Genomic DNA, 24,063 nt, shown 5'->3' on the forward strand with positions numbered 1-24,063 from the left:
CCTCTTAAGTGGTATTGATGCACTTTATTGAAGTCGGATCCACTTAAATGTATGGAAACTATGTCCGGATCCGCCATCCGACCCATCGTTGGTTAGGTAATCAAAAAACCTTTCCAACGAATTCAAAACACTGAAGATCTGGCTATGTCCGGATCCACCATCCAACCCATCGTTGGTTAGGTAATCGAAAACCCTTTCCAACGAGTCTAAAACATTGAACATCTGGCTACCCTGTCTCGAGATATGTCCTCTTAAGTGGTATTGATGCACTTTATTGAAGTCGGATCCCACTTAAATGTATGGAAACTATGTCCGGATCCACCATCTGACCAATCGTTGGTTAGGTAATCAAAAAACCTTTCCAACGAGTCCAAAACATTGAAGATCTGGCAACCCTGTCTCGAGATATGTCCACTTAAGTGATATTGATGCACTTTTTTGAAGCCGGATCCCACTTAAATGTATGTAAACTTTGTCCGAATCCACCACCTGACCCATCGTTAGTTAGATAATCGAAAACCTTTCCAACGAGTCCAAAACATTGAAGATCTGGCAACCTTGTCTCTAGTTATGATTACTTAAGTTATATGTGTGTACGTTTTTTCTGGATTCAAAAATAGCTGAAATATGTGTCCAAACCACTCATATTACCCATTGTTGGTAAAAAGAGGAAGGCATTAACCACATAGGTGGATTAAGTTAGTTTTTCTTAAAGCGGATCTATCTCAGCAACCCGAGGTCCAATCATCAATGTCTCTTAGACAATTTTATAGCAAATTTTCTGAACTTTTCAAAAAAAATATTTTTGGAAATGGTTACTCATGGTCACTATTTTTAAAAATTGAAAGACTGCAAATATTTCGCTAAAATCAAACTTTCGGAGGCTATATCTTGAAAACGAAGCCCTTTATCAAAAAATCTGTAAAGTACCTTTCGATTGCAAATTCAATTTTGCATTTAAAATTAATGTCAAACTTGTTTTGCATGAAACTTATTTTTTTTCCAAATATCACTATTTTTTCAAAAAATTATAACTCGGCGGCAGATTTTTTGACCATGTTTCTCTATGGCTCAAAAGTTTTTTGTGCCATAAAACATATCAAAAATCTCGAAAATCCAAAAATATGTATTTTGGGAAATTGAGTTTTAGTGAAAAATATGTTGATAAAAATCTACAATTTTTTTCCGTGTGCCTATTTTTTTCTCAAAAGTCCTCAACAATACCTACAACTTTGCCGAAGTCACCAAATTGGTCAGAAAATTCACTCAAAAGTTACAGCTGTTTGAATATTTACATACCATTTTTGTATGGACAGCAGCCAAAATTGTATGGAGACTTGCTTGGGTGAACCAATGACGCAAAATAGCTTATTTGATTATAGGGAAGGCCCCCACAAAGTTTGAGTCAAATAAAAAAATACAAAAAATAAAAATGGTCGAAATCGGCCGATTTCGTAGAGAGTTGCTCAGCCTAATATCACTTATCTATATCCGGATCCATCGTCCGACATACCGTAGGTTAGGTTATCGAAAGACCTTTCAAACGAGTATGAAAGATCGAAGATCTGGCAACCCTGTCAATATCGTCGCCAACGTTTCTGTCAATACTTTTTGAGATCAGATCTCTATTGAATTTCCACGTTTCCATCATTAAAACTTTATTTTGAGCACACTTTGTTTACAACAATTGGTCCATATTTGGTTGGATGTAAGGTAGACACCAATCACGTAGGTAGATAAGTCAGTTTCTTTTTTTAATTTGAAATTTAATTTGGCTTTCAGGTGAAACTCTCGTATATTTGTCAGGGTAATGATTCGGCCAAAATTCCACCCAATTCATCGAGTTACACAGAAAAAAATCATGGTAATATTACATCTGGAAAGGGGTACATCTTTTATGTCAGAAAAAAATCTGTAATTTTACCTCTGAAAATGTGCAATTTTACTACTCTTCTGTTGTAATGTCGTTTTTTCAGTCTAAATTGAGGTAAAATTACATCATAAAAGAGGTAATATTCAACCTTCCAAAATTACACCTTCCAAACTTACACAATTTTTCACTATGTATTAGAACGAATTATTTAAATTACTTTTTAAATGAACTTGCTTGTTCACTTCCCATTGAGCTATTTGTTGTTTTTGTTTCAGATGAAAACGCATAAAAGCAATAATTCATCGTATAGGTGCTGATATTCCAACATGAGGTGTCCGATGGAAATACACGCACGTCTCTATTTGACATGAATTCGTCATATTTCAGACAAGCAAATGCTAAAAGTCACTTGGGAGCACCTCAACAGAATCTGTGACAAACTCAAAAATCAAAATATACGTTAAACGTGTATTTCAAAAAGTTGACAAACGAATACACAGGTGTTTAATTTCTGCCTATTAGGTACTACACCGACTAGATTAGGAGGTTAGAAAAGGGTGCACTGTTTACATGGACTTGTAGCCAGTGCACACGAGCTGTCAAATGACGTCACGACGTAAAACCTAATTGTGATTGTTTTTTGTTTTCGCTTTACATAAAATACTCTGAACATGACACATTTTGAACTACACGCAAACCCCGATGGTTGGACACCAACTGTTGTCAGACGAACGGGGTCACTTTTACACCCTTTTACACGGAGTTCACCCACACTGCCAAACGTTTGTTTTGATTGTGAGTGTGAGCGCCGTGTAAAAAGTGAAAGTTCGTCTCTTTTAGCTTGACGTTGTCAACCCAATGGGGTACAAACTAAAAAGTGACCAACCACCGGGGGTGGAATGTATACTGCCAGTTTCTCTGAACCAGCCTGGCATTTTAAGCACTATCGCTTCACGCATTGTCCCATTGTCTGTGCAACAGCGTGTTTGAAACGAAGAGGGGGGCATGGAAAGCTCCACCGGAAAGCTGCTGCCACGAAGCTGACGAAGAATGACGAACAAAGTGAAAAAGTGAAGAAAAAAAAGCCTGTTGAAGGACGTACACCGTAATGTCAAGCTAATGAAACTTTTGTTAGAATCGTGAGAGACACACAATTGAGAAAAGGGGGCGAAGGGGATGACAGTGAATGTCTTTAATATTTTATTCCAATGACAGTTCGTTTATTGCTATCTGGGTCGATGGGTTTCTTCTTCGTTTGTGAGGGATTTTTTGTGCAGGTGAAGGAGGGATTTCAACTGGTTGACGTAATGTCAGTTGATTGTTGGTAAAACGGGAATCGGGGAGTGTGAATCTCAAAAAATCTTTAAAAATATTTGTAATAAAAAGTTTTTTTTTTTTGAAGAAACTCTAATCATTTTCAAAAAAAAAACCTCCGGTATAAAATTAAGGACGATACTTCCTTTCCATCTAAAGGGAGAAAAACTTGTCCTGATGTACAACCTCGCCAGTAGAGGGCGTGTACCGGTCGTCGTCATCGTATCGGCTGCAATAATAGGTACTCTCGAGGGTTGAGGCGTCGTCGTGCTCGCAATACCAATTTAATTTCACTGCTCGTCATGAATTTCTGCGAGATGCCATCATAACACGACTCTGCTCCCCGGCGAGTTGCTCCAGAGCTTCAACGCTCTTTCTCCGACCGCCGGTGCGAAAGATAGCACGGTGAAGATTCATTTCTAGGGGGGTTTAATAGCAATTTAATGAGCAATTCTCCCATGGCATTCAGATCATATAATGATTCGTGTTACGTGATGTGGTTTCGAAAATCTCGTTCATTTCCCCATCTTGAAGTGAGCTTTTGGTGCAAGTTTTGGAACGGTGATACTAAAGTCCTCGAACCAACCAACTATAAGGAGAGGTACCTCCTCAATGCATTATCTGCGAAATTTACCACCAAAGTTGTACTTGAATCCGCTCAGAACATCACCCTCCCAAGAGAAGTGTTGCACTCCAATAATGGTTTCTGTTTTTTCTGCTTCTTTTTAATTTCATTTCGCAGGTGTATCCAGGTCGAGATATCACGAACATCGTGGAGTCGTCCCACTATCAGAAAATCGGTGGCTGGTGCCGCCAGGGGGCACTGAACGCAGCCAAGTGCAAAGGTGCCCAGCGATGGATCAAGCCATTCAGATGTTTGGGTAAGTGCCAGTCGGAAAATGAAAAGCAGAATGCCACAGTGAATGATTCCACGGTGAACGAGCGTTATTTTTGTGATGATTTTCCATTTTTGAAGGTCTTTGACTTTGGAAACTGATAAGGTTCTTGAATAGAAATTGTTATTTGCGGACCCTGTTGAAAAATAATGCGATGCAAAATCTTATGGTGATTTATGTGTACTAAAAACGAAAACTTACCAAAGAAGTTTCAGTCGTTTAAATCAATTAGAAAAATGCCAGTTTCAAATTCCTCACTATGAATTTTTAGATGATTTCCACAGCACCCCAAAAACAGTTACAGCATTTACTATGGACAACATTTGTACAGCTTAAGAGTTTGCTCATGTCTGAATAAAAAAATAAAATGCGTCTTTTTCGGGCATCCGTTGCTAGTTTGCCGAGCCAACTCCAGCAAAAGCAAAGGCACTGCAACTGTACATATCTGGAATTAAATTCAATTTATCTCGTGCTTTAATCTAGCAAACTCCACAGTGCCCGTTTGTCGGTAGATTTCACCACCGTTTGTCGCCGCTATCTTCTTTCCGTAATTTTGATTATTACGGTAATTTATTTTTCCACGCAAGAATACCACCCTGTTTTCATCGTATTTTTTTGTTCTATGGAACATTGTTTGCCCGAACATTCACACCCCCGAAAAGGGCGACACTGCAAGGTGAATGGCTCTCATCGTTTACCGGGTGTCCTACCTCCGGGCGTGGATTGAAATAGCTAAGATCTTATCTATCCAACTTCCGGCGACGACGACGGCGATGGCGTCCTCCATTTTCTCCGGATTTCGCCGTCCTCGGCTGCTTTTCGCTTGATGATGTAAACATCAGGATAATTTTAAAGTAAATAAAGCGTGATTACTTTACGCTTTTCTGGCTACGTGGCACGTTTTTGGCTCGAAAGATATATAGTGCTGGCAACGTTATAATTAGCGAAAGGAACGCAAAAATGCGCAACCTTCGTTGCCACGCCACCGCCGCGGCTGTTGTACGCATGTGGAGAGCTTGGAAATTTAGAAAATTTAAATTATTGCAAAGTTAATGTTTTGGTGTAAATTCAACCAACGTTGAAGCTATGAAACTAAACGAAGAGGAGAATTCAATTCAAACACAAAAAAGTGAAAACATACCATTGCACCCATAAACAACTTTTATAAAATTGGAGAAAAAACAAAATTTGTAAAAATGTTCAACCGAAAATTGTATTGTTTATTGTAACTCTTTATCATATACATTGAAATGAATATTTTATCCACAACTTTAAAATATCAACATTAAAAGTTTGAGCAACTTCCAACAAGTTGCATCTCCATTATCGGCCATCCAATTTGTTTATATTCCCATATTAGTCACGCCAGGTCAATTGGGTACACATTTGGACTTGACCTTCACCGATTTGGACCAAACTTGGAAAGAACGTTCATCTATCGATAGTTGACGGAAATCCCAAGGTTGCACCGCCCTCGTTTTGGTCGATTTTCTAAAAAAAACTTTTATTCTTTTACTCGTAACCTTTCCAGCTATTCGACCAAAAGACTCTGCCGTGATCGAGAACTTTTTTTTATAATTAAAACACAGATATTTTGCAATTAACAAACAACACGTCTTATTCCACACAAATAAACCACAACACTTATTTGACAATCTTCATTCTCTCTTTTGCCGGCCGCGCGCATCTCGTGGTTTTCTCGCTCGTTGTTCTCTCTCGCAGCTCGCTAGCACGCTCTCGCACTCAACCCGCTGTTAGCTATAAAGGCACACGTAGAAAAATAAGGCATATTTGAATCAACAAAACGCTTTGTTGATTTGGAAATCATATTTTTTGTTGAATCAACGCTAAACGTCAAAGCAGCTTTTTCAAAACAACAAAAGACTATTGTGGAATCAAGAAAATCAAGGTTTGTTTCAACGCAAAATCGGCGTTGATTATATTCAACAAAATTTTTGTTGATTCAAACCTCGTACAGGCTGATTCTACAAAACTTTTTTCTGCGTGCAATATTCATGAAGGTGCGCACTTTTTTTTGCGCACTAAACTCTTATTTATGAATAATTCAATCTTATAATAAATACTCATTTAATAATTTATTACATATTCAATCCTGCAACCCATAATCCCTACAGACTCAACCCTCAAATGCCTTCCAATATTGTTTACTTGTAGTTTATTGTTGAAAAAGGTGAATTTCATCAATTCCTTTCTTTCATTTCTTTTATTTTATTTTTATTTGATCACCATTGTGTGCCCCGGACAATGTTACTTAATAATCAATTCATATGAGCAACTCTCTACGAAATTTTTTATATTTTTTAATTTGGCTCAAACTTTGTGGGGGCCTTCCCTATGACCAAAGAAGCTATTTTGTGTCATTGGTTCACCCATACAAATCTCCATACAATTTTGGCAGATGTCCATACAAAAATGGTACGTAAATATTCGAATATCTGTAACTTTTGAATGAATTTTCTGATCAATTTGGTGTCTTCGGTAAAGTTGTAGGTATTGTTAAGGACTATTGAGCAAAAAATAGGTACACGGAAAACATTTTTTGCCGATTTTTTAATTAATTTTTTTTTCACAAATACTCAATTTCCCAAAATACGTATTTTTTTTTATTTTCGAGATTTTTCAATATTTTTTAGGGGACAAAAACCCGCAACTTTTAAGCCACAGAAAAACATGGTCAAAAAATCTGCCGCCGAGTTATGATTTTTTGAAAAAATAGTAATTTTTGGAAAAAATCGAAATTTCATGCAAAAACAAATCTGACGTAATATTTTTAATGTAAAATTGAATTTCCAATCGAAAAATGCTTTACAGATTTTTTGATAAAAGGCTCTGTTTTCAAGATATAGCCACCGAAAGTTTGATTTTAGCGAAATATTAGCAGTTTTTCGATTTAAAAAAAATAGTGACCAAGAGTGACCATTTTTAAATTATTTTTTTTGAAAAGTTCATTAAATTTGCTATAACATTGACAAAGAGACATTAAAGATTGGACCTCTGGTTGCTGAGATAAAGCGGCTTAAACAAAATGAAACACGAAAATTGAAGTTTTCTAAGTCTCACCCAAACAGCCCACCATTTACTAATGTCGATATCTCAGCATAGTTCGATTTTCAATGTTAAAACATGAAACATTCGTGAAATTTTCCGATGCTAAAAATTTAATAAAAAAATCGGCAGATTTTTTTTTCGAGTACAGTCATCCCACATATTCGGAACGGTTTCCAGATCGTCCAATGTTTAAAAAATCATAGCAAATCGACAATTGAACTCAATGATTCGCTTTTACCTACATTTGAAAGCTTTTCTTGCGATCTTTCGAATGCTGTATCGAACATCTGCAAATTTTAACTTTTATATGAAGTTTTTGAAGAATTATTTTGACCCTTGAAATCCACAAATTCGGAACACTTTTTTCTTACGAATGTAAACAAACTTTGGATCTCTCCAGGAGTACATATTTATTACCAAATAATGACTTCACACTCTGAATCCAATGAAACTCAAGCTTAGTGATGTTTTATACATGGTTTGATAACTTTTTTGTGAAAATATCAGTTAAATTCAGGTGTTCCACAATTGTGGGAGGCACAATAACATCCCACAATTATGAAACAGGCCATTTGGAGGCAGTGTTTTGCTGCTCTGGACAAAATAGTCTTGGAATAAAGCTTTTTGTTCAAAAAGTCCTACTTTTAAAAGTGAAATAGCAAGATAATGTCCAAATGAAGGTTTTAAAAATAGCAAGGTCGACAGAAAAGCTACTTTTGGCATGCTATTGACAAATTATCATAAAAGTGTTCCGAATTTGTGGGTGTTCCGAATATGTGGGATGACTGTACCTATTTTTTTCTCAATAGTCCTCAACAATACCTACAACTTTGCCGAAGACACCAAATTGATCAGAAAGTTCGTTCAAAAGTTACAGATACTCGAATATTTACGTACCATTTTTGTATGGACAGCTGCCAAAATTGTATGGGTGAACCAATGACACAAAATAGCATCTTTGGTCATAGGGAAGGCCCCCACAAAGTTTGAACCAAATCAAAAAAAAATCCATTTCCGGTTTTAGTAGAGAATTGCTCATATCTCAAACTAATCCAAACCATTGCCGAGAAACTCCTCCAAAAACAAAAAAAACTCTGAATTTCGTATACAAATAAAAGGCCTACTTTCAGGGGTTTGCAATTCAATGCACTGGTACATGGCGCAACCAGTTTTGCATTTCTGTGGGATTTCTGATAACTATAGATAGATATACGTTCCCTCCAAGTTTGGTCCAAATTGCTGAAGTCCAAATGCATACCAAGTACCCCATATAGAATTCTGGTCAGAATGAGCTCAAATTTGGAATTAAGCATGGTTATGGGTCAATCAGAATTTGGATTATCCTAGTGCAAAGCCATTTGTCCAACAATCTACACCAGTTTGAAATAAAAATTGATTTTCTGGGAAGAATTTTGCAGGAATATGATGGGAGAGAATGACCCATAGGGTTAAAATTTCCTTCCCTTCCCTTAAAATCAAAAGAAACAACATGATATGATGGAGCACTTTTAGAAGTCTTTTTAGAACGAATTTTATGAATACAACTTCTTTAATACTTTTCAAACCACTTTCAACCAACTTGTAATCCCTGGCAGTAGATTTCGTCCTGATCCAGATATGCTACAGTAACAAATTTCTTTTATTATTCGTATCAAAACGTTCAACCCCCCGTGGAATTGCCCTTCCTGGTTCGTAGCGGAACCGTGTCCGCCGGCAAATCGATAACAAATCCGCTTATGCACGCTCACGTGTGATAGAGAGCTCAAAAGATTTAGATCGGCAAACCGTCCTAAATCATCAAAATCGGGTCCCGCCCGAATTCTCCCTGCTCACCAACCGACACACAGCCACTACAATGGGTTTCCCTCCCTGCTTCCAGAAGGCCCGTTCCAGTCGGATGCGCTCCTGGTGCCCGAGGGTTGCCTCTTCGACCACATCCACAACGCGTCCCGGTGCTGGCCGTTCATCAGGTGGAACCAAACCGGGGCGGCCGCCTGCCAGGACCGGAACATGCAAATGCGTAGCTTCGCCATGCTGCTGCCCTGCGGCATCTCGCTGTTCTCCGGCGTCGAGTTCGTGTGCTGCCCGAAGCACTTCAAAGGTAAGTGGGAACTGCCTTTTGCAATTCAGTTTGGGGTTTAATTCCTCTGTGGACAGATAGCACAACGACGACGACTGCAGCAATGGTTGACCGCTCTAATGAACTAACCTGTTGTCCGGTCGTGCAGTCCGGATCAAGATTCACTTCCACCCCTCCGAAAAACTAATCGATAGTGTGACAATGATGTTGATGATGACGATTACCCGATAGGACCCCTCCCGGTTAACACCGGATTGATTTCGTTCGAGATTGATCTTAATCCACAGTCAGTGCAGCGTGCAGCCCAGGTCATTGTGTTATGGCAAACCCCGGTTGGCCCTTTTGTCCATGTCCATGTCACAGTCGATTTGCATAAAATGTTGCCAGTTGAGTGCGACAGTTTGGAAAATTCACTCTTCCTACAGTTTGGCGAGCAGCAGCACTATATCAGCACTATATGGGGTGTGAACCGACGAGCCAACGTGGTGACCTGGGCTTGAGGGTTTAAAGGACGGGTGAGGGTGGGTCGCTGTGGGATACAGTTTTATACCATTTAAATGTCATTGTTATGCAAATCAAACACTGGAAACTCTGGAGAATCTGTTTCCCGCTGGAAAGTGTTTCTTTTTTTTATGTGCAAAAGTGGGGAGCATGGTTGAGAGACATTTTCATAAATTTGGTTAGCTTTCAAATTTAGCTCGGCAAACGGTTGTCACGTGATGCACAGGAATGTATGATGGGGGTTGTGGCACGGGATTGGATTATGAAATGCAGGTTAACTGCCGGAATGCTGCTTTTGGACGAACATTTAAAAACTGTTTCCAAACAATTTAGAGCGAGCTGATGTTGACACAAATCCCATTATAAAGTCAGATGAATTGTAATTATTTCTTTCGTAAATGTGGAGTGGAAGGGTCACATTAACAAAGTTTACGGTGGACTACGTGAGAAATTGCTAAATAACCTGAAAAGTGAAATGAGATTCTGACCACTGCATTCTAAATTGGAGAAACCGTTTCATTTTACGAGTGGTCGGGTTTACAACATTCGCTCAAAGCATTTCAATTTTATTTGAATTTCAGAACTGGAATTTTTGTCTTGCTTTAACTTTTCCTTACGTTCTGGTTCAAGCATATTTCCCACTTAACAGAGTTAAAAAAAAAACTGGTTTTCAAGGCAAATCAAGTATTATGGATGGGATGAATTCTGATGCAGAATACGGGTCGTTTCTCCTCAAACTTATCAGCAATGAAATCAATTTAACAAACAAAACAAAACAATATACCATAGTCACGATTAGGAGATCAAAATTGAATCAAATCACACGCGCGCTTGGTTCACTTCGATCTCTAAGCAACAAATTTGCATTTCTGAAGTTTTTTTTTTGAAAAGGTCAAATTAACCAAATTTTCAGTTTTTGCTTTTGAGTGTTTTCTAATACCCCTAACTCGAGGCGGTTGCAAAAACACCCAAAAAGGAAATTTTGGCCCTTTTTAAAAAGAAACATTGGACCTTTTAAAAAATACTCCAGATTTGTACAACTCAAAATGAAGCCTGAGTTTACCTTCAGAAGTTTGCGGTTCCCGAGATATCTAAGTTTTAAAATTGAGGTTTGGCAATTTTCTCGAAAAGGGGTGCCCAGTTGTATCAAAATCAAAATTCTTGTTTATTTTTTCAATAACCCCTTCAGTTTTTTAAAGGTCTATAAAGCTAATGCTTATAGGATGTTTTTCTATAAAAAAAACTCTAGATATGATTTTCAAAACATTTGGGACAAATCTGCTTTTATGGAAAGGATACATATTCTATCATTTCAACAAGCTTAAAATTAAACATTGATTCTGTCGACCATATTCGAGCTCCAATCAGTAATCCACCGACATCGGGTTGCAGGTCAAAAATCATTCGAAAATTACTTAACCATTCCCCGATTGTCACTTTGAATTGAGTGGAAAATTTCAGTTCGCTTAATCCTGTGGCCTGCACCGGTCGCGTGTGGGGTCAAAGCAAAAATCCTATAAATTTCCCACCGGCAGCAGCCGTTCTGACCCAACCCTATTAATAAAGTCGTTCGGCAACAGGGAGCGAAATTAATGCTATCAGTGCAATTCGCGATTTTCGCCATCGCTGATCTGGTTTGGGTCGCGAAATCAGCTCCGGTCACGTACAGTCGACACATGACAGCCGATTCGGACCGATTCCAGCCAGGGGAGTGGGTGGGGGTAAAACGTGACATTTGAAAACCTTTGATATTTGCCCAACTGCATGCACGGACGGAGGCGGTTGTGCGTGTGTTTTCATACATTTTAATACACACATGTCATATTTTATGTTTCGGTGGATACACACGCACACATTCGTTTGTTTGTATTGTGCATGCACGAAAAAATTGATTACGTAATTGAAAAATTATATCCGATTAATTTGATGTCATGACTCTATGAATACCAACGATTAATTAGTGATTTTATTCTTGTAGTGGCCACCAGCCAACCTCATTATGAATGGCATTATTACTGTCCAACGGTATTATCCTTATTTCCGATACATTACATTGAGAATATATTTTTTTCAACTCATTTATTCTCCACCAACTCACACAAAATCGGAGAAACATTTCCCGACCCATCTTCGATTTGCGTGAAACTTTGCCCTATGGAGTCATTTTTGCCCCTTATCACGATTCCGATATTTTTCGATATCTCGTGACGGAGGGGTGGTACGTCCCCTTTCCATTTTTGAACATTCTAATAGAGACGTCTTTTAAAATAATTTACAGCCTGAAATGGTAATGGTGACAAAATAGTAGTTTGTGCAACAAGTTGCATTTTTTGCAATTCCGAAAAATGTTTTTTGAATGGAATTTTATGTGAAACGTTCACGTGTTAAGTAAATTCACCGCTCAAAGCAAAATAATATTGAAAAATGTTACTTTTAGATACAAGTGTTGAAAAGATCAACTTTTCGGCACCTATTTCAGTGGTATTAAAAGGTATTGATTTTCAAATCTGTTATTTTTAGTACCGTCAGTGGAGGTGACTATGGGTCAAAAAATGATAAACCTCCCGTAATTTCTGAATAACAAAACATTTTAAATAACATCGAAAATCTTTTATCGTAGAATTGTTCTTAGATAGTTTTTTTTATTATTTCCCAAAGTACACAGAAAAAAATCAATTCTCGAAACCGTGAAGTCAGTTCACGATTATGAGAACCACGAAGGAATATATTCACGTTTATGGTGCAAATGCACCATACTCATGAATAAATTCCTTCGTGGATCTCACATTCGTAAACTAAATTCACGATTACGGGAATTGATTTTTTGCTGTGTATGGTGTAATCTGATGGACTCTACTTTAAATGGCAATTGTTTGAAAATTGACCCAATCTCACCCCTTAGAGGGGGTGACATTGGGTCAAATGAAACTAAAATGATGCCTAGATATGGTAAAAACAAGTCATCCAACAGTGTTTCTTGTTCGAGAGAATAGTATTGACATGCTAAAATGTTTGAAGAAGAGTCTTTCAAACATTTGGGATAAATTCCATTTTTTTTTTTTTTTAAGATTATGTTTCGAGAGGTCAGAGCGAGTTGTGGCGCTACAACCACGGCAAATTGTGTCCAGGGCATTCGTGGAAATACAATGTCCCATCCCAGAGGGTCCCGGAGTACCAAACCTTCTTAGCATGGTGCTCCCAACGAATACAACCAAATCTCGGAGCGGGTGGTGTTGTGTCCCCACACGGAGAAAAAAGAGTTCCCAAAATCGTGAACAAGCGTTCATGAAAATGAGAACCACGAACAAAGTGTTCAAATTTCATGGTACGTTTTTCAAAATCGTACCATGGAATTTGAACACTTTGTTCGAGGTTCCCATTTTCATGAACGCTTGTTCACGATTTTAAGAACTCTTTTTTCTCCGTGCACGCTTCTTCCTCCCCTGTCGATTCAGAAATGTGTTGTTGTTCGAACACTCCGTGCTCAAACTCAACCCAATTACGAGTCATCTCTGTGATACGGCTTTACGCAGTAGGCCTGGCCGCTTTAACGCTTGTGATGTTTCAATGCATTCCGATGCAATGGTGCACTACAAATGTTAATAAATGACAAGAAGAGAGCTAGGCGTCATCTAACCTAAGGCACTCTCCAGGATCCCTTCGAAGGATTGGCTGCGCTAGGGTCTGATTAGATTAGATTAGATTAGAAAAGATTATGTTTCGAGCTGTCATTTAATTTTAAATTCAAATTTAGACAGCTGGATTAGACAAAATTAGTTCTAGGAACGAGATTTTTTCAGCAAAGTCATGTTAAGATGTCCCTTGCACAACCCTTTTAAAAGAATTTAGTTTCATTGGAAGTACCTCAGAAATGGTAAAATCCGTAAAAAAATTTTTTTTGTATGGGTAATTGTCCACGAAGGGGGGGGGGGGGGGTAACAGATTCCCAAAAAAAGTGTCCACGTGGTTTATGGTTGGTCCCTATGAAACTCGTGGCAAACTCGAAATGTCGCGTGTACGACTGTGTTAAAAAATAATCTTTTTGCTACTTGTTGCATAAACTGCTATTAAAAGTAATCATTTTTGGGCTGAAACGTACCGGCTTTGAGCTTAAGGTACATTGGTGAGGTGTGAATAATTTGAAATTATGTGTTATTGTTTTGTGTCAAGTAAAACAAAACTTCAATTTATTTAAACAGATAACTTTTTCCGCAGCCATAAGATAAATTCCTGTTTCCAAACAATCTTTCCCTCGAAATCTTCCCAAGGCAGCATTAATCTTGGTAACACACCGCTCGTAACCATGTTGTTGGCGTAAACGCCATTCATCAACCGTGCCACGATTTAATTATTCACCAAACTTGGCAACAAAGTAGCTAGACCTCAGCTGTCTGCGCCGAAAACCGAAAAAGATGTTCCTTCCAGCAGACACTAAACTCTTAACGTCTATACAGAAAAGGAGAAGGGGGTGGGGAAGTTATAGTTTATTGTGTGCAAGCAAGCGAGTGCATCCCGTCATCTAATTAACCTAAAATGAACAAGGGACCGCGGAAAGAAGAGATGTGGGCTTGGAGTGGAAGGGTTGAGGAAAACTTTCGCGAAATCCTTCTCTTGGCGTGGAAAATGAGAAAGGACTTTGCCGAGTGAACGGAAAAGTTTTACCCCAGGCAGGGGTACCCCACTGTGGGAGGGTGGGAAAAGTGCGTTTTCCGCGAGCTGGAACGTTTTATTTTATTTTTCACAATTTTGTTTGCCCGGGATGAGCCGCGAGGTGCTATCCGTTTCTTCGCGGGTGCGCGCGCGCTCTTTCAAAGTTGGAATCTTTTTTAATTTCCGAAGCACATTTTAAGCTCATTAGCCGCCTTTCTGACACGCTTCCGCTGACCCGCCTAAATACTGACCGTTCTTCGCCTGGGTGGGACCGAACGGGTAAAAGTTTTGACGAAAAACAGGGGTCAGCTTCAGATAATTAGGCGGAAATGGAAAACAGCCAGAGTGGAAATTTCGGTGCGCAAGTCTGATTTTGCTTTTGGCAAATTAAACTATGGAATTTTGAGTGTTTTTGGACGAACTCTGCATACCTTGATTGTTAAACGTTCCCGAGCAGGGGTAAATAACACGGGAATACCAAATTTTGGTATTACTTGGGCAAATAACAGCGACCAAAATGTGCCCTTGGTTGCCCAGTAATAGATGGTAAAATACCATGAAATCATACCAAAATCTTGTATGTGTAAGGGCACAACAATACCAAACCATGTTATTCCAAGGGTAAATAAAACCTCAAAATAAAACCATTTCAATACCAAGTTGAGGTCTTCTGGATTTTTGAACATTGCTTGAATACCAAAACTAGGTATTGCCATGGTTTTATTTTTAGGTATTCCCGCGCCCTTGGAAAATCATATTTTGGTATTTCTGTGGTCTTTCACATACATCATTTTGGTATGATTTCATGGTATTTTACCATCTATTACTGGGCAATCAGGAGCACATTATGGTCGCTGGTATTTGAACAAGTAATACCAAAATTTGGTATTTTCATACCATTTTTCGTGCAGCAGTTGCAGTTAGTGAAAACACGGAAATTATTCATATGCAACAGCAAAAATCTACTCACCTGATGATTCCATGTTGTTATTAGTGATATTCTTCACCACACCGAATGCATTTGTCATTGATGAACGGCCTGTGCTTGAAGTTCTTGAAGCTTCTGAAAAATAACAAGATTGAAAAATAAGTATTATTAAAATGAAACTGGATTGAAATTCACCAAAATTCTATAATCTGTCGATTGACTCGTTTTTCAAAGTATTTGGTTATCCCGACTTAGAGATATTTCAACGTTTTTGAAAAAAAATATTAGTGGGTATATCACACTAATTTTTAAAATCAGCTTTAACATTTTTGGGTTTCAAGTCATTTTAGCGCAAAATTAATTAACTCGTAAAATTTTTTAACAAATTTCCCATAGTTTCAGAGCAAATTGATGAAACCTTTCAATATTCAAATAATACCAAAATGTGCCATCCTGACTTAGAAAATTTTCCACAATTTCAAGTCATTTCTGTAGGGGGTATATCAAAAATGTTTAAAATCAAGTTTGAAATTTCCGGTTTTGAATGAAAGCATTCGCTTTGAGACATCATTTTAACGCAAAATTAATTATTTTGTCAAAATTGGTCTAAATTTTCCCATAGTTTCAGAGGAATTTGATAAAACACTTAAATACCAAAATAATACCAAAATGTGCCATCCTGACTTAGAAAATGTTCGTCAATTTCAAGTCATTTCTATAGGGGGTATATCAAAAATGTTTAAAATAAAGTTTGAAATTTCCGGTTTTGAATGAAAGCATTCGCTTTGAGACATGATTTTAGCGCAAAATTAATTATTTTGTCAAAATTGGTCAAAATTTTCCCATAGTTTCAGAGGAATTTGATAAAACACTTAAATACCAAAATAATACCAAAATGTGCCATCCTGACTTAGAAAATGTTCGTCAATTTCAAGTCATTTCTATAGGGGGTATATCAAAAATGTTTAAAATAAAGTTTGAAATTTCCGGTTTTGAATGAAAGCATTCGCTTTGAGACATGATTTTAGCGCAAAATTAATTATTTTGTCAAAATTGGTCAAAATTTTCCCATAGTTGCAGAGGAATTTGATAAAATACTGTAATACCAAAAGAATACCAAAATGTGGTGTTCAATCATTGACAAATTCTGCAATTTTGCAATATCAAAACAATACCTTAAATTGGTATGATACCACATTTTGCTCTTGCATAATCCTCAAGACAAATTTTAAAGGGTCCAGGAATATCAAAATTTGATATTGATACCAGAGAAAGGTATTATTACGCATTTCCCTAGTTATTTACCCATGCTCGGGTTTCGTGACTACAGATTCTAGTACTGCCTTCATTTGCTGAGGGAAGTCTATGCTGCTCTAAAAGTGCACTTTTAGTTGACCTATATTTGACATATAATATATTAGGCCTTCTTCAAATATTGATTAATTTTATAATCCAGATTTCAGAAATTGTTAGGGTCCTACACCTACATATATTTGATCTATTTTAGGTTTGGCTATGAAAAGATATTTCCAATGAGACACTTTAACAAAAAAAAAAGCAGGAAAAATATTAAAAATAAAAAAGAAGCTTTGTTTTTCATGTTATACAATTCTAGGGTTAGTTTTCAAAAGGACTTAAGCGCCAGTTGTAAACAAAGCCGTTTTTCGATCGGTCCTCGTTCAGTTTACGAGTTATTAGATTCAAAAATGCTTTGAATTGTTTTTCTGCACGTCCCTTAAATTCTCCTTAATTAAAAACTATGAAAATTGATTTTTTTGCAGAGAAAAAATCAAAAAAGTATCAAATGTCGCGACGGTTCTTACGACTTACTGCCAACTAACCAGAGAGTTATACTTCTGCCAAATTATGAAAAATGTCATCATAACTTTATTTTCTTCAAGTGTTACGCCCATTTTCAATCTATGGTCCAAAATTTTAAAATATGTAAAATGCTTTAAAGTGCAAGATTTTAATAAAATAGCTTAAAATTGAGAGGTCGAGGTTAGGGGTAGATCAATCTTTAAATACTATTTACATTAGATGTATCCAAGTGGACCCGCGGTGTAGGGGTAAGTCCCGGTGGCATTTTTGAGACGAGATTCCTTCCTTCGGATGGGGAAGTAAATGTTGGCCCCGGTCTAACCTAGAGGTTAGGTCGTTAGCTCAGTCCAGGTGTAGGAGTCGTCTCCCTGGGTTTTGCCTCGGTGGAGACGCTGGTAGACAGTTGGATTAACAATCCAAAGGCCGTCAGTTTGAATCCCGGGGTGGATGGAAGCTAAGGTGTAAAAAGAGGTTTGCAATTGCCTCAACCATCAAGCCTTCGGACACCTAGTTTCGAGTAAGAATCTCGCAATCGTGAACGCCAAGGCAATGGTGTAGAGCGAATAATTTGATTTTGATTGGTATCCAAGTGGAACTCTATTTAATTTGTTCACCAAGTATTAAATTATCTAATCTAATCTAATCAGACCCTAGCGCAGCCAATCTTTCGAAGGGAACCTGGAGAGTGCCTTAGGTTAGATGACGCCTAGCACTCTTCTTGTCATTTATTAACATTTGTAGTGCGCCATTGCATTGAAATGCATTGAAACATCACAAGCGTTAAAACGGCCAGGCCTACTGCGTAAAGCAGTATCGCAGAGATGACTTGTAATTGGGTTGAGTTTGAGCACTGAGTGTTCGAACAACAACACAATTCTGAATCGACAGGGGAGGAAGAAGCGTGGGGACACACCACCATACACTCCGAAATATGGTTGTATTCGTTGGGAGCACCATGCTAAGAAGGTTTGGTACTCCGGGACCCTCTGGGATGGGACATTGTATTTCCACGAATGCCCTGGACACTATTTGCCGTGGTTATAGCGCCACAACTCGCTCTTTGTTCACCAAGTATTAAATTACTCCAAAAAGTTATCAAATTCACTCCAATTTTCAGCACACCACCACGAAATTCCAACAGCCAGGATTCAACTTTTTTTGTCTGTCAATTTGATGCACTCAAAAACATGCACCATGAATAAACTATCAATTATTCATCATTTTTCGGAATGAAAGGTTTCGCGTGATGATGTGCCCGAGTGTTCCGAGTGCGGTGCTCTTTTTGAGCGAGTATTTCACAGGCATAAATGGATTTTGAAGAGTTTAATTGCTTCGAAACGCTTCGGCGGGATGTGTTTGTGTTGAACAAAGAATGTACGGTTAGAATTTCCAATCAACTTTCCTAGCTCAACTCCAATTAAGGGTTTTTTTATTGATTAGATTTAGTTGTAAGACTAATTATTTGAAGAAAAGGCCAAATGTCCTCACATCGTGTAACCTGTCCCGCTGTCAAATACATTTGTCAAACCAACATCAACAAAACCCCAAAAACGTTTGACCATGGTCAAATCAATCGCTCTTGCGTCGAAACAAGCCCGCGCCATTCATGTTTGACAGACAAAAACAACAATTATTTCGCCATCATTCACGGCTTCGTCACTGCTGGGCCAGCCAGAATGATTAATGGGTGAACCGTCGGAAAGGGTCTCGAGTTCGATTCGAGCTGGGATCAAATTTTTCCCCAGGCAGTCTCCGCCATGGACGAATCATCGAACAAGCTTTGCGAAAGAAGAAAAAAAAATCAGCAACGCACCAAACAATTATACGGCTATAATGAAAGACACAGCTCGGAAAACACGGCTCACAGTCGGCAGCCGCACTTTTCCACCCTCCACCCACTGGCTCGTTGTTTGTTTGGGAAAACATTGAAAGCACTCGGGCCAATCGAATTCAGCGAATGGCCGGGGGGCAATCAGTCGCTGTAAAGTTTGGTAACTAAAGGTTAAAAACAATTTGGACATTAAATCACTGAAAATATTCAACTTATTGATTAAAAATTCAAGCACAAAGAAACTGTCGGTATGTAATATTTTTTTTGGGATAATTTACTTTTTGAAAAAAAAATCGTTAACATTTGATAAAACAAATTAAGTACATGGAGAACCATTTTAGTCAAAATAATTACTGCCTTAATAATAAAAAACACCTTTTGAAAGATTACCAGATTGTTGATAAATTTACAAGTCAATAATTTTTAACGCCCCTCGCCATTGGACACAATTATCAATACATTCTGGACACAATTTCTAATACTTTCTGATTTTAACGACGCTTAAAGACTTTTTTTCGGTTACTGACATCACAGGTGACATTGGGTCTGGGGGTGAGATTGGGTCGTACAAATTACAGCATTTTTGCATGACTTGTTTACCCAATCTCACCCAGACCCAATCTTGTCTTGCACGAGTCCTGATTTATTGTTCAAAGATCATAAATTACTCACTCATCGCCGAACAAACTTTTGCCGACAAGCGCAACCATTCGTGAGTGAACACGAGTCGCTAGCTGCCAGCGATTTGGTCAATTGCTTCATCCAGCGATTCAAATAATTCGTGAATTTCTTTGCCAACTCCGTCCGTTGACTCGAGTCTCAAACGAATATGCTCAGAGAGGAGAGAATCTAATAAGATACCAGCGTGGCGCTCTTCCCGAGCAGGGGTAAATAACACGGGAATACCAAATTTTGGTATTACTTGGGCAAATAACAGCGACCAAAATGTGCCTTTGGTTGCCCAGTAATAGATGGTAAAATACCATGAAATCATACCAAAATCATGTATGTGAAAGACCACAGAAATACCAAAATATGATTTTCCAAGGGCGCGGGAATACCTAAAAATAAAACCATGGCAATACCAAGTTTTGGTATTCAAGCAATGTTCAAAAATCCAGAAGACCTCAACTTGGTATTGAAATGGTTTTATTTTGAGGTTTTATTTTACCCTTGGAATAACATGGTTTGGTATTGTTGTGCCCTTACACATACAAGATTTTGGTATGATTTCATGGTATTTTACCATCTATTACTGGGCAACCAAGAGAACATTTTGGTCGCTGGTATTTGAACAAGTAATACCAAAATTTGGTATTTTCATACCATTTTTAGTGCAGCAGTTGCAGTTAGTGAAATAACGGAAATTATTCATATGCAACAGGCAAATCTACTCACCTGATGATTCCATGTTGCTATTAGTGATATTCTTCACCACACCGAATGCATTTGTCATTGATGAACGGCCTGTGATTGAAGTTCTTGAAGCTTCTGAAAAATAACAAGATTGAAAAATAAGTATTATTAAAATGAAACTGAATTGAAATTCACCAAAATTCATTAATCTGTCGATTGACTCGTTTTTCAAAGTATTTGGTTATCCCGACTTAGAGATATTTCAACGTTTTTGAAAAAAATATTAGTGGGTATATCACACAAATTTTTAAAATCATCTTTAACATTTTTGGGTTTGGGTCATTTTAGCGCAAAATTAATTTACTCGTAAATTTTTTTTAACAAATTTCCCATAGTTTCAGAGAAAATTAATGAAACCTTTCAATATTCAAATAATACCAAAATGTGCCATCCTGACTTAGAAAATTTTCCACAATTTCAAGTCATTTCTGTAGGGGGTATATCAAAAATGTTTAAAATCAAGTTTGAAATTTCCGATTTTGAATGAAAGCATTCGCTTTGAGACATCATTTTAGCGCAAAATTAATTATTTTGTCAAAATTGGTCAAAATTTTCCCATAATTTCAGAGGAATTTGATAAAATACTGTAAAACCAAAAGAATACCAAAATGTGGTGTTCGATCATTGACAAATTCTGCAATTTTGCAATATCAAAACAATACCTTAAATTGGTATGATACCACATTTTGCTCTTGAATAATCCTTAAGACAAATTTTAAAGGGTCCAGGAATACCAAAATTTGGTATTGATACCAGAGAAAGGTATTATTACGCATTTCCCTTGTTATTTACCGATGCTCGGGTTTTGGCCTGCGCAGTTTTCCGTTAAATTTGTCCTTGATGTTGTGTTATCAACCAAATTGCAAAATGATTTTAATAACATTGATTTTAATCAATTTCAGAAATGATCGAAACAAAATCGATCACAGACAATTTTGAGTCAGTATTGAGCAACATAGCACAATCGGTCTCTCTGAGCCATTCGCTGTACTACCCGATTGGAGTGAGAGGAAGAGCGAAAGTGAGAGTATTCAGTAGCAATTGGTGTGGAAGTGACAAACGGTAAAAATACAATTTTTTGATCTTTTCGAACTAAATATTTTCAGGAATGGGCAATTATGGACACTTTTTTTTAAATCTAAAAACTGAAATTTTTCAGTTAAAAATTAAACTTCATGTGGCTTTATCATGAAAACCGTGCTCTTTATGTAAAAATCTGTGAAGTACTTTTCGATTGCAAATAATTTTTCATTGAATACTGTAGTTAATAAAATTATTTGAATAAAACTCGTCGGCAATTTTTTTTCTCCATATTTCTTTATGACTTAAAAGTTGCGGTTTTTGTCTCCAAAAATATGTTAAAAAATAAAATAGCGGATTTTTGAAAGTTGCAATGCCAAATTTCTGTGTAGTTTTTTTTCTAAATAGTCTGAATAGTAGGGTGCCCAGAAAAAATGACCCCCTGCTCCACAAGCGGAAAACGGTTTTTTGGGTTATTTTAAGCATCTGTGTAAATTTTGAGCGAAATTGGTTGAGATTAACCCATTGATACCCGAGCCTAATGTTGGTGAAAAAAATGTTTTTCATACAAAAATGACTTTTTGAAATCGCTTATAACTTTTCAGGTTCAAGTTTTACAGCTTTGGTATGTTCTGCAAAGTTGTAGAGCATTAAATTTCCAATGAGAATCTCACTTTTGGGAAAATTCGGATGGAAGTAGCGCACCGTGGAGACCAAACCGTAAAAAAGTTGGGTTTTCCATGCATTTTTTCATTTTTTTTCATACAAACTTCACCTTCGAGTATCAATGGGTAAATGTTGATCGATTTTGCTCATATTTGGACCAGAGTCCTAAAATAGCTCAAGGAACAATATTCAGCTTGTGGAGCGAGGTTTTGAGAAAAAGTCCCATATTCTGGGCACCCTACTGAATAGTCACCAAATCGATCAAAAAATTCCTTTTAAATTTTCAGATTTTAGAATATTTACGTACCAACAGCTGCCAAAATTGTGTGGGTGAACCAATGACCCATAATGGCTTTTTTGGCCATAAGAAAGGACCGCAAAAAGTTTGAACCAAAGCAATAAATTTTAAATAAAATCCATTTCCTGTTTTGGAGTTATTTTATTTTAAACATTGAAAAAGATCAAAATTTCGATCAACAACTTTTGATGATAGCAAAAAAAATGATCAGAAATTCACGAGTTATGAATAAAATTAAAAAAAATATGCCATCTAAAAAAGTTTCAACTAAATATTGAAAATATTACTCCGAACTATCGGAGTGCTTCCTGTTCTTCACATCCTTCCTCAACCTGGCCCAGGAGGGCTCCATCAATGGCAGGCCTGCTGCTGGCTGGTGCACAGAAAGCCTTGCTGTCAACTGGAATTAATTGCACGATTCGTAGTTTATACGGTGCCCTCCTGCTCCTGCCCGTGACCTTTGGCGTAGGCCCACTGTTCCTTGTCGGACCGATAAATTGAGGTAGGAACGGAACGGTCGACAAAATTAGAGAACGCTACAACGTCGTCTCCGAGGTGGGGCGGCGCAAGAAAACAAGCACTTTGTGATAAAATTAATGACGCTTTCGATTTTAAAATTCCGGGCAATTAGGCAGCACCGAGCATTGCGGCTGTGTTTGGCCAGGACATCCCACTCACATATTGCGTTGCGTGCGACGCGTCGAGCTGGGGTCGATTGCGTGTGGGAAGGTTTGTTTGTTTGCTTTCGATCGATTTGGAGTTGGTGATAGTGATCGAGTTCGGATCTCTGGATGAGGTTTTTTCAAAAAATCAACCACAAAATTAGTTGACGCTTAACCCACAAATTTTAACTCTTAACTCTTGAGAAGGACAAATAATGAAATTCTTCAGAGTGAATCCAAATTTGACAAACTATTTTGAAGAAAAAAAGGAAGACGCTCAACGATATATTTCGTAAAAGTACATGTTGAGGATCACTCCTTCATCCAAGAGACGATCCAGCCAATTCTGATTTATTATGTCATACTTTAATCAATCCAGCACAATCTGAAAGTGGACAAAAGACCTATATTTCAGCGTTACTCGGGGAGGCACCAGCAACCGATAAGAAAAGTTTTATGCAATATTTTCATCATTCTATGGGCCCCGTTGTGTTGGCAGCATTTTGTATATTCTCGAGAGCATGAAAAATGTATATTTTCCAAAGCAGCGTAATAAGAAAAGTTTTTCTTTTTTTGAGTCCTTTCCGAAGCTTTCCTGCAGGAGTGTACTTGCAGGAAGAGTCTTTATGCAACACAACCGGCAGCAGCTGCTACAAGTCCCGGAGTCAGGAAGGAACCCCGGAATGGCGGAAATCGTTTCCTGCTTCTTTGGATGTTTTTGAAACTGAAAACTAATGTGAGGGAGAGGGATGGGTTGTGAGACGAATTGAAATTTGCAGTTGGTTAGCTGATTGGCGATATTTACACTGCACTCTTCTCTCTTTTCTTACCCTTAAGAGAAAGTTAGATTTACTGGAAGCTGCAAAACTGCAGCAAAAATGGGAAGCAAATTTACTCTCGTCTGTGTGCGGTTTCAGCCCCCCAATCTCCGCTCTTAAGTTAGTTCTGGTGAAAGTTGCCTCAGACGATGCCGCCTGCGTCCTTGAAGTTACAACACATTTCAACCCGCTCCCCCCTTGGCATGTTCACGTCAAACTG

General features: G+C 37.8%; 1 protein-coding gene across 1 annotated transcript in view; it reads left to right on the forward strand.

The window, feature by feature from the left end:
- LOC6047426 (amyloid-beta-like protein) overlaps positions 1–24,063 on the forward strand; it is a 182,508-nt gene that overhangs the window by 103,881 nt on the left and 54,564 nt on the right. The window contains 2 exon segments of the mRNA XM_038266253.1: positions 3,930–4,068; positions 9,032–9,253. Of these exon segments, the coding sequence (XP_038122181.1) occupies positions 3,930–4,068; positions 9,032–9,253 (361 nt within the window).

This window comes from Culex quinquefasciatus, chromosome 3 (genome assembly GCF_015732765.1).
Source record: "Culex quinquefasciatus strain JHB chromosome 3, VPISU_Cqui_1.0_pri_paternal, whole genome shotgun sequence".
In the NCBI taxonomy this organism is placed as follows: Eukaryota; Metazoa; Arthropoda; class Insecta; order Diptera; family Culicidae; genus Culex; species Culex quinquefasciatus.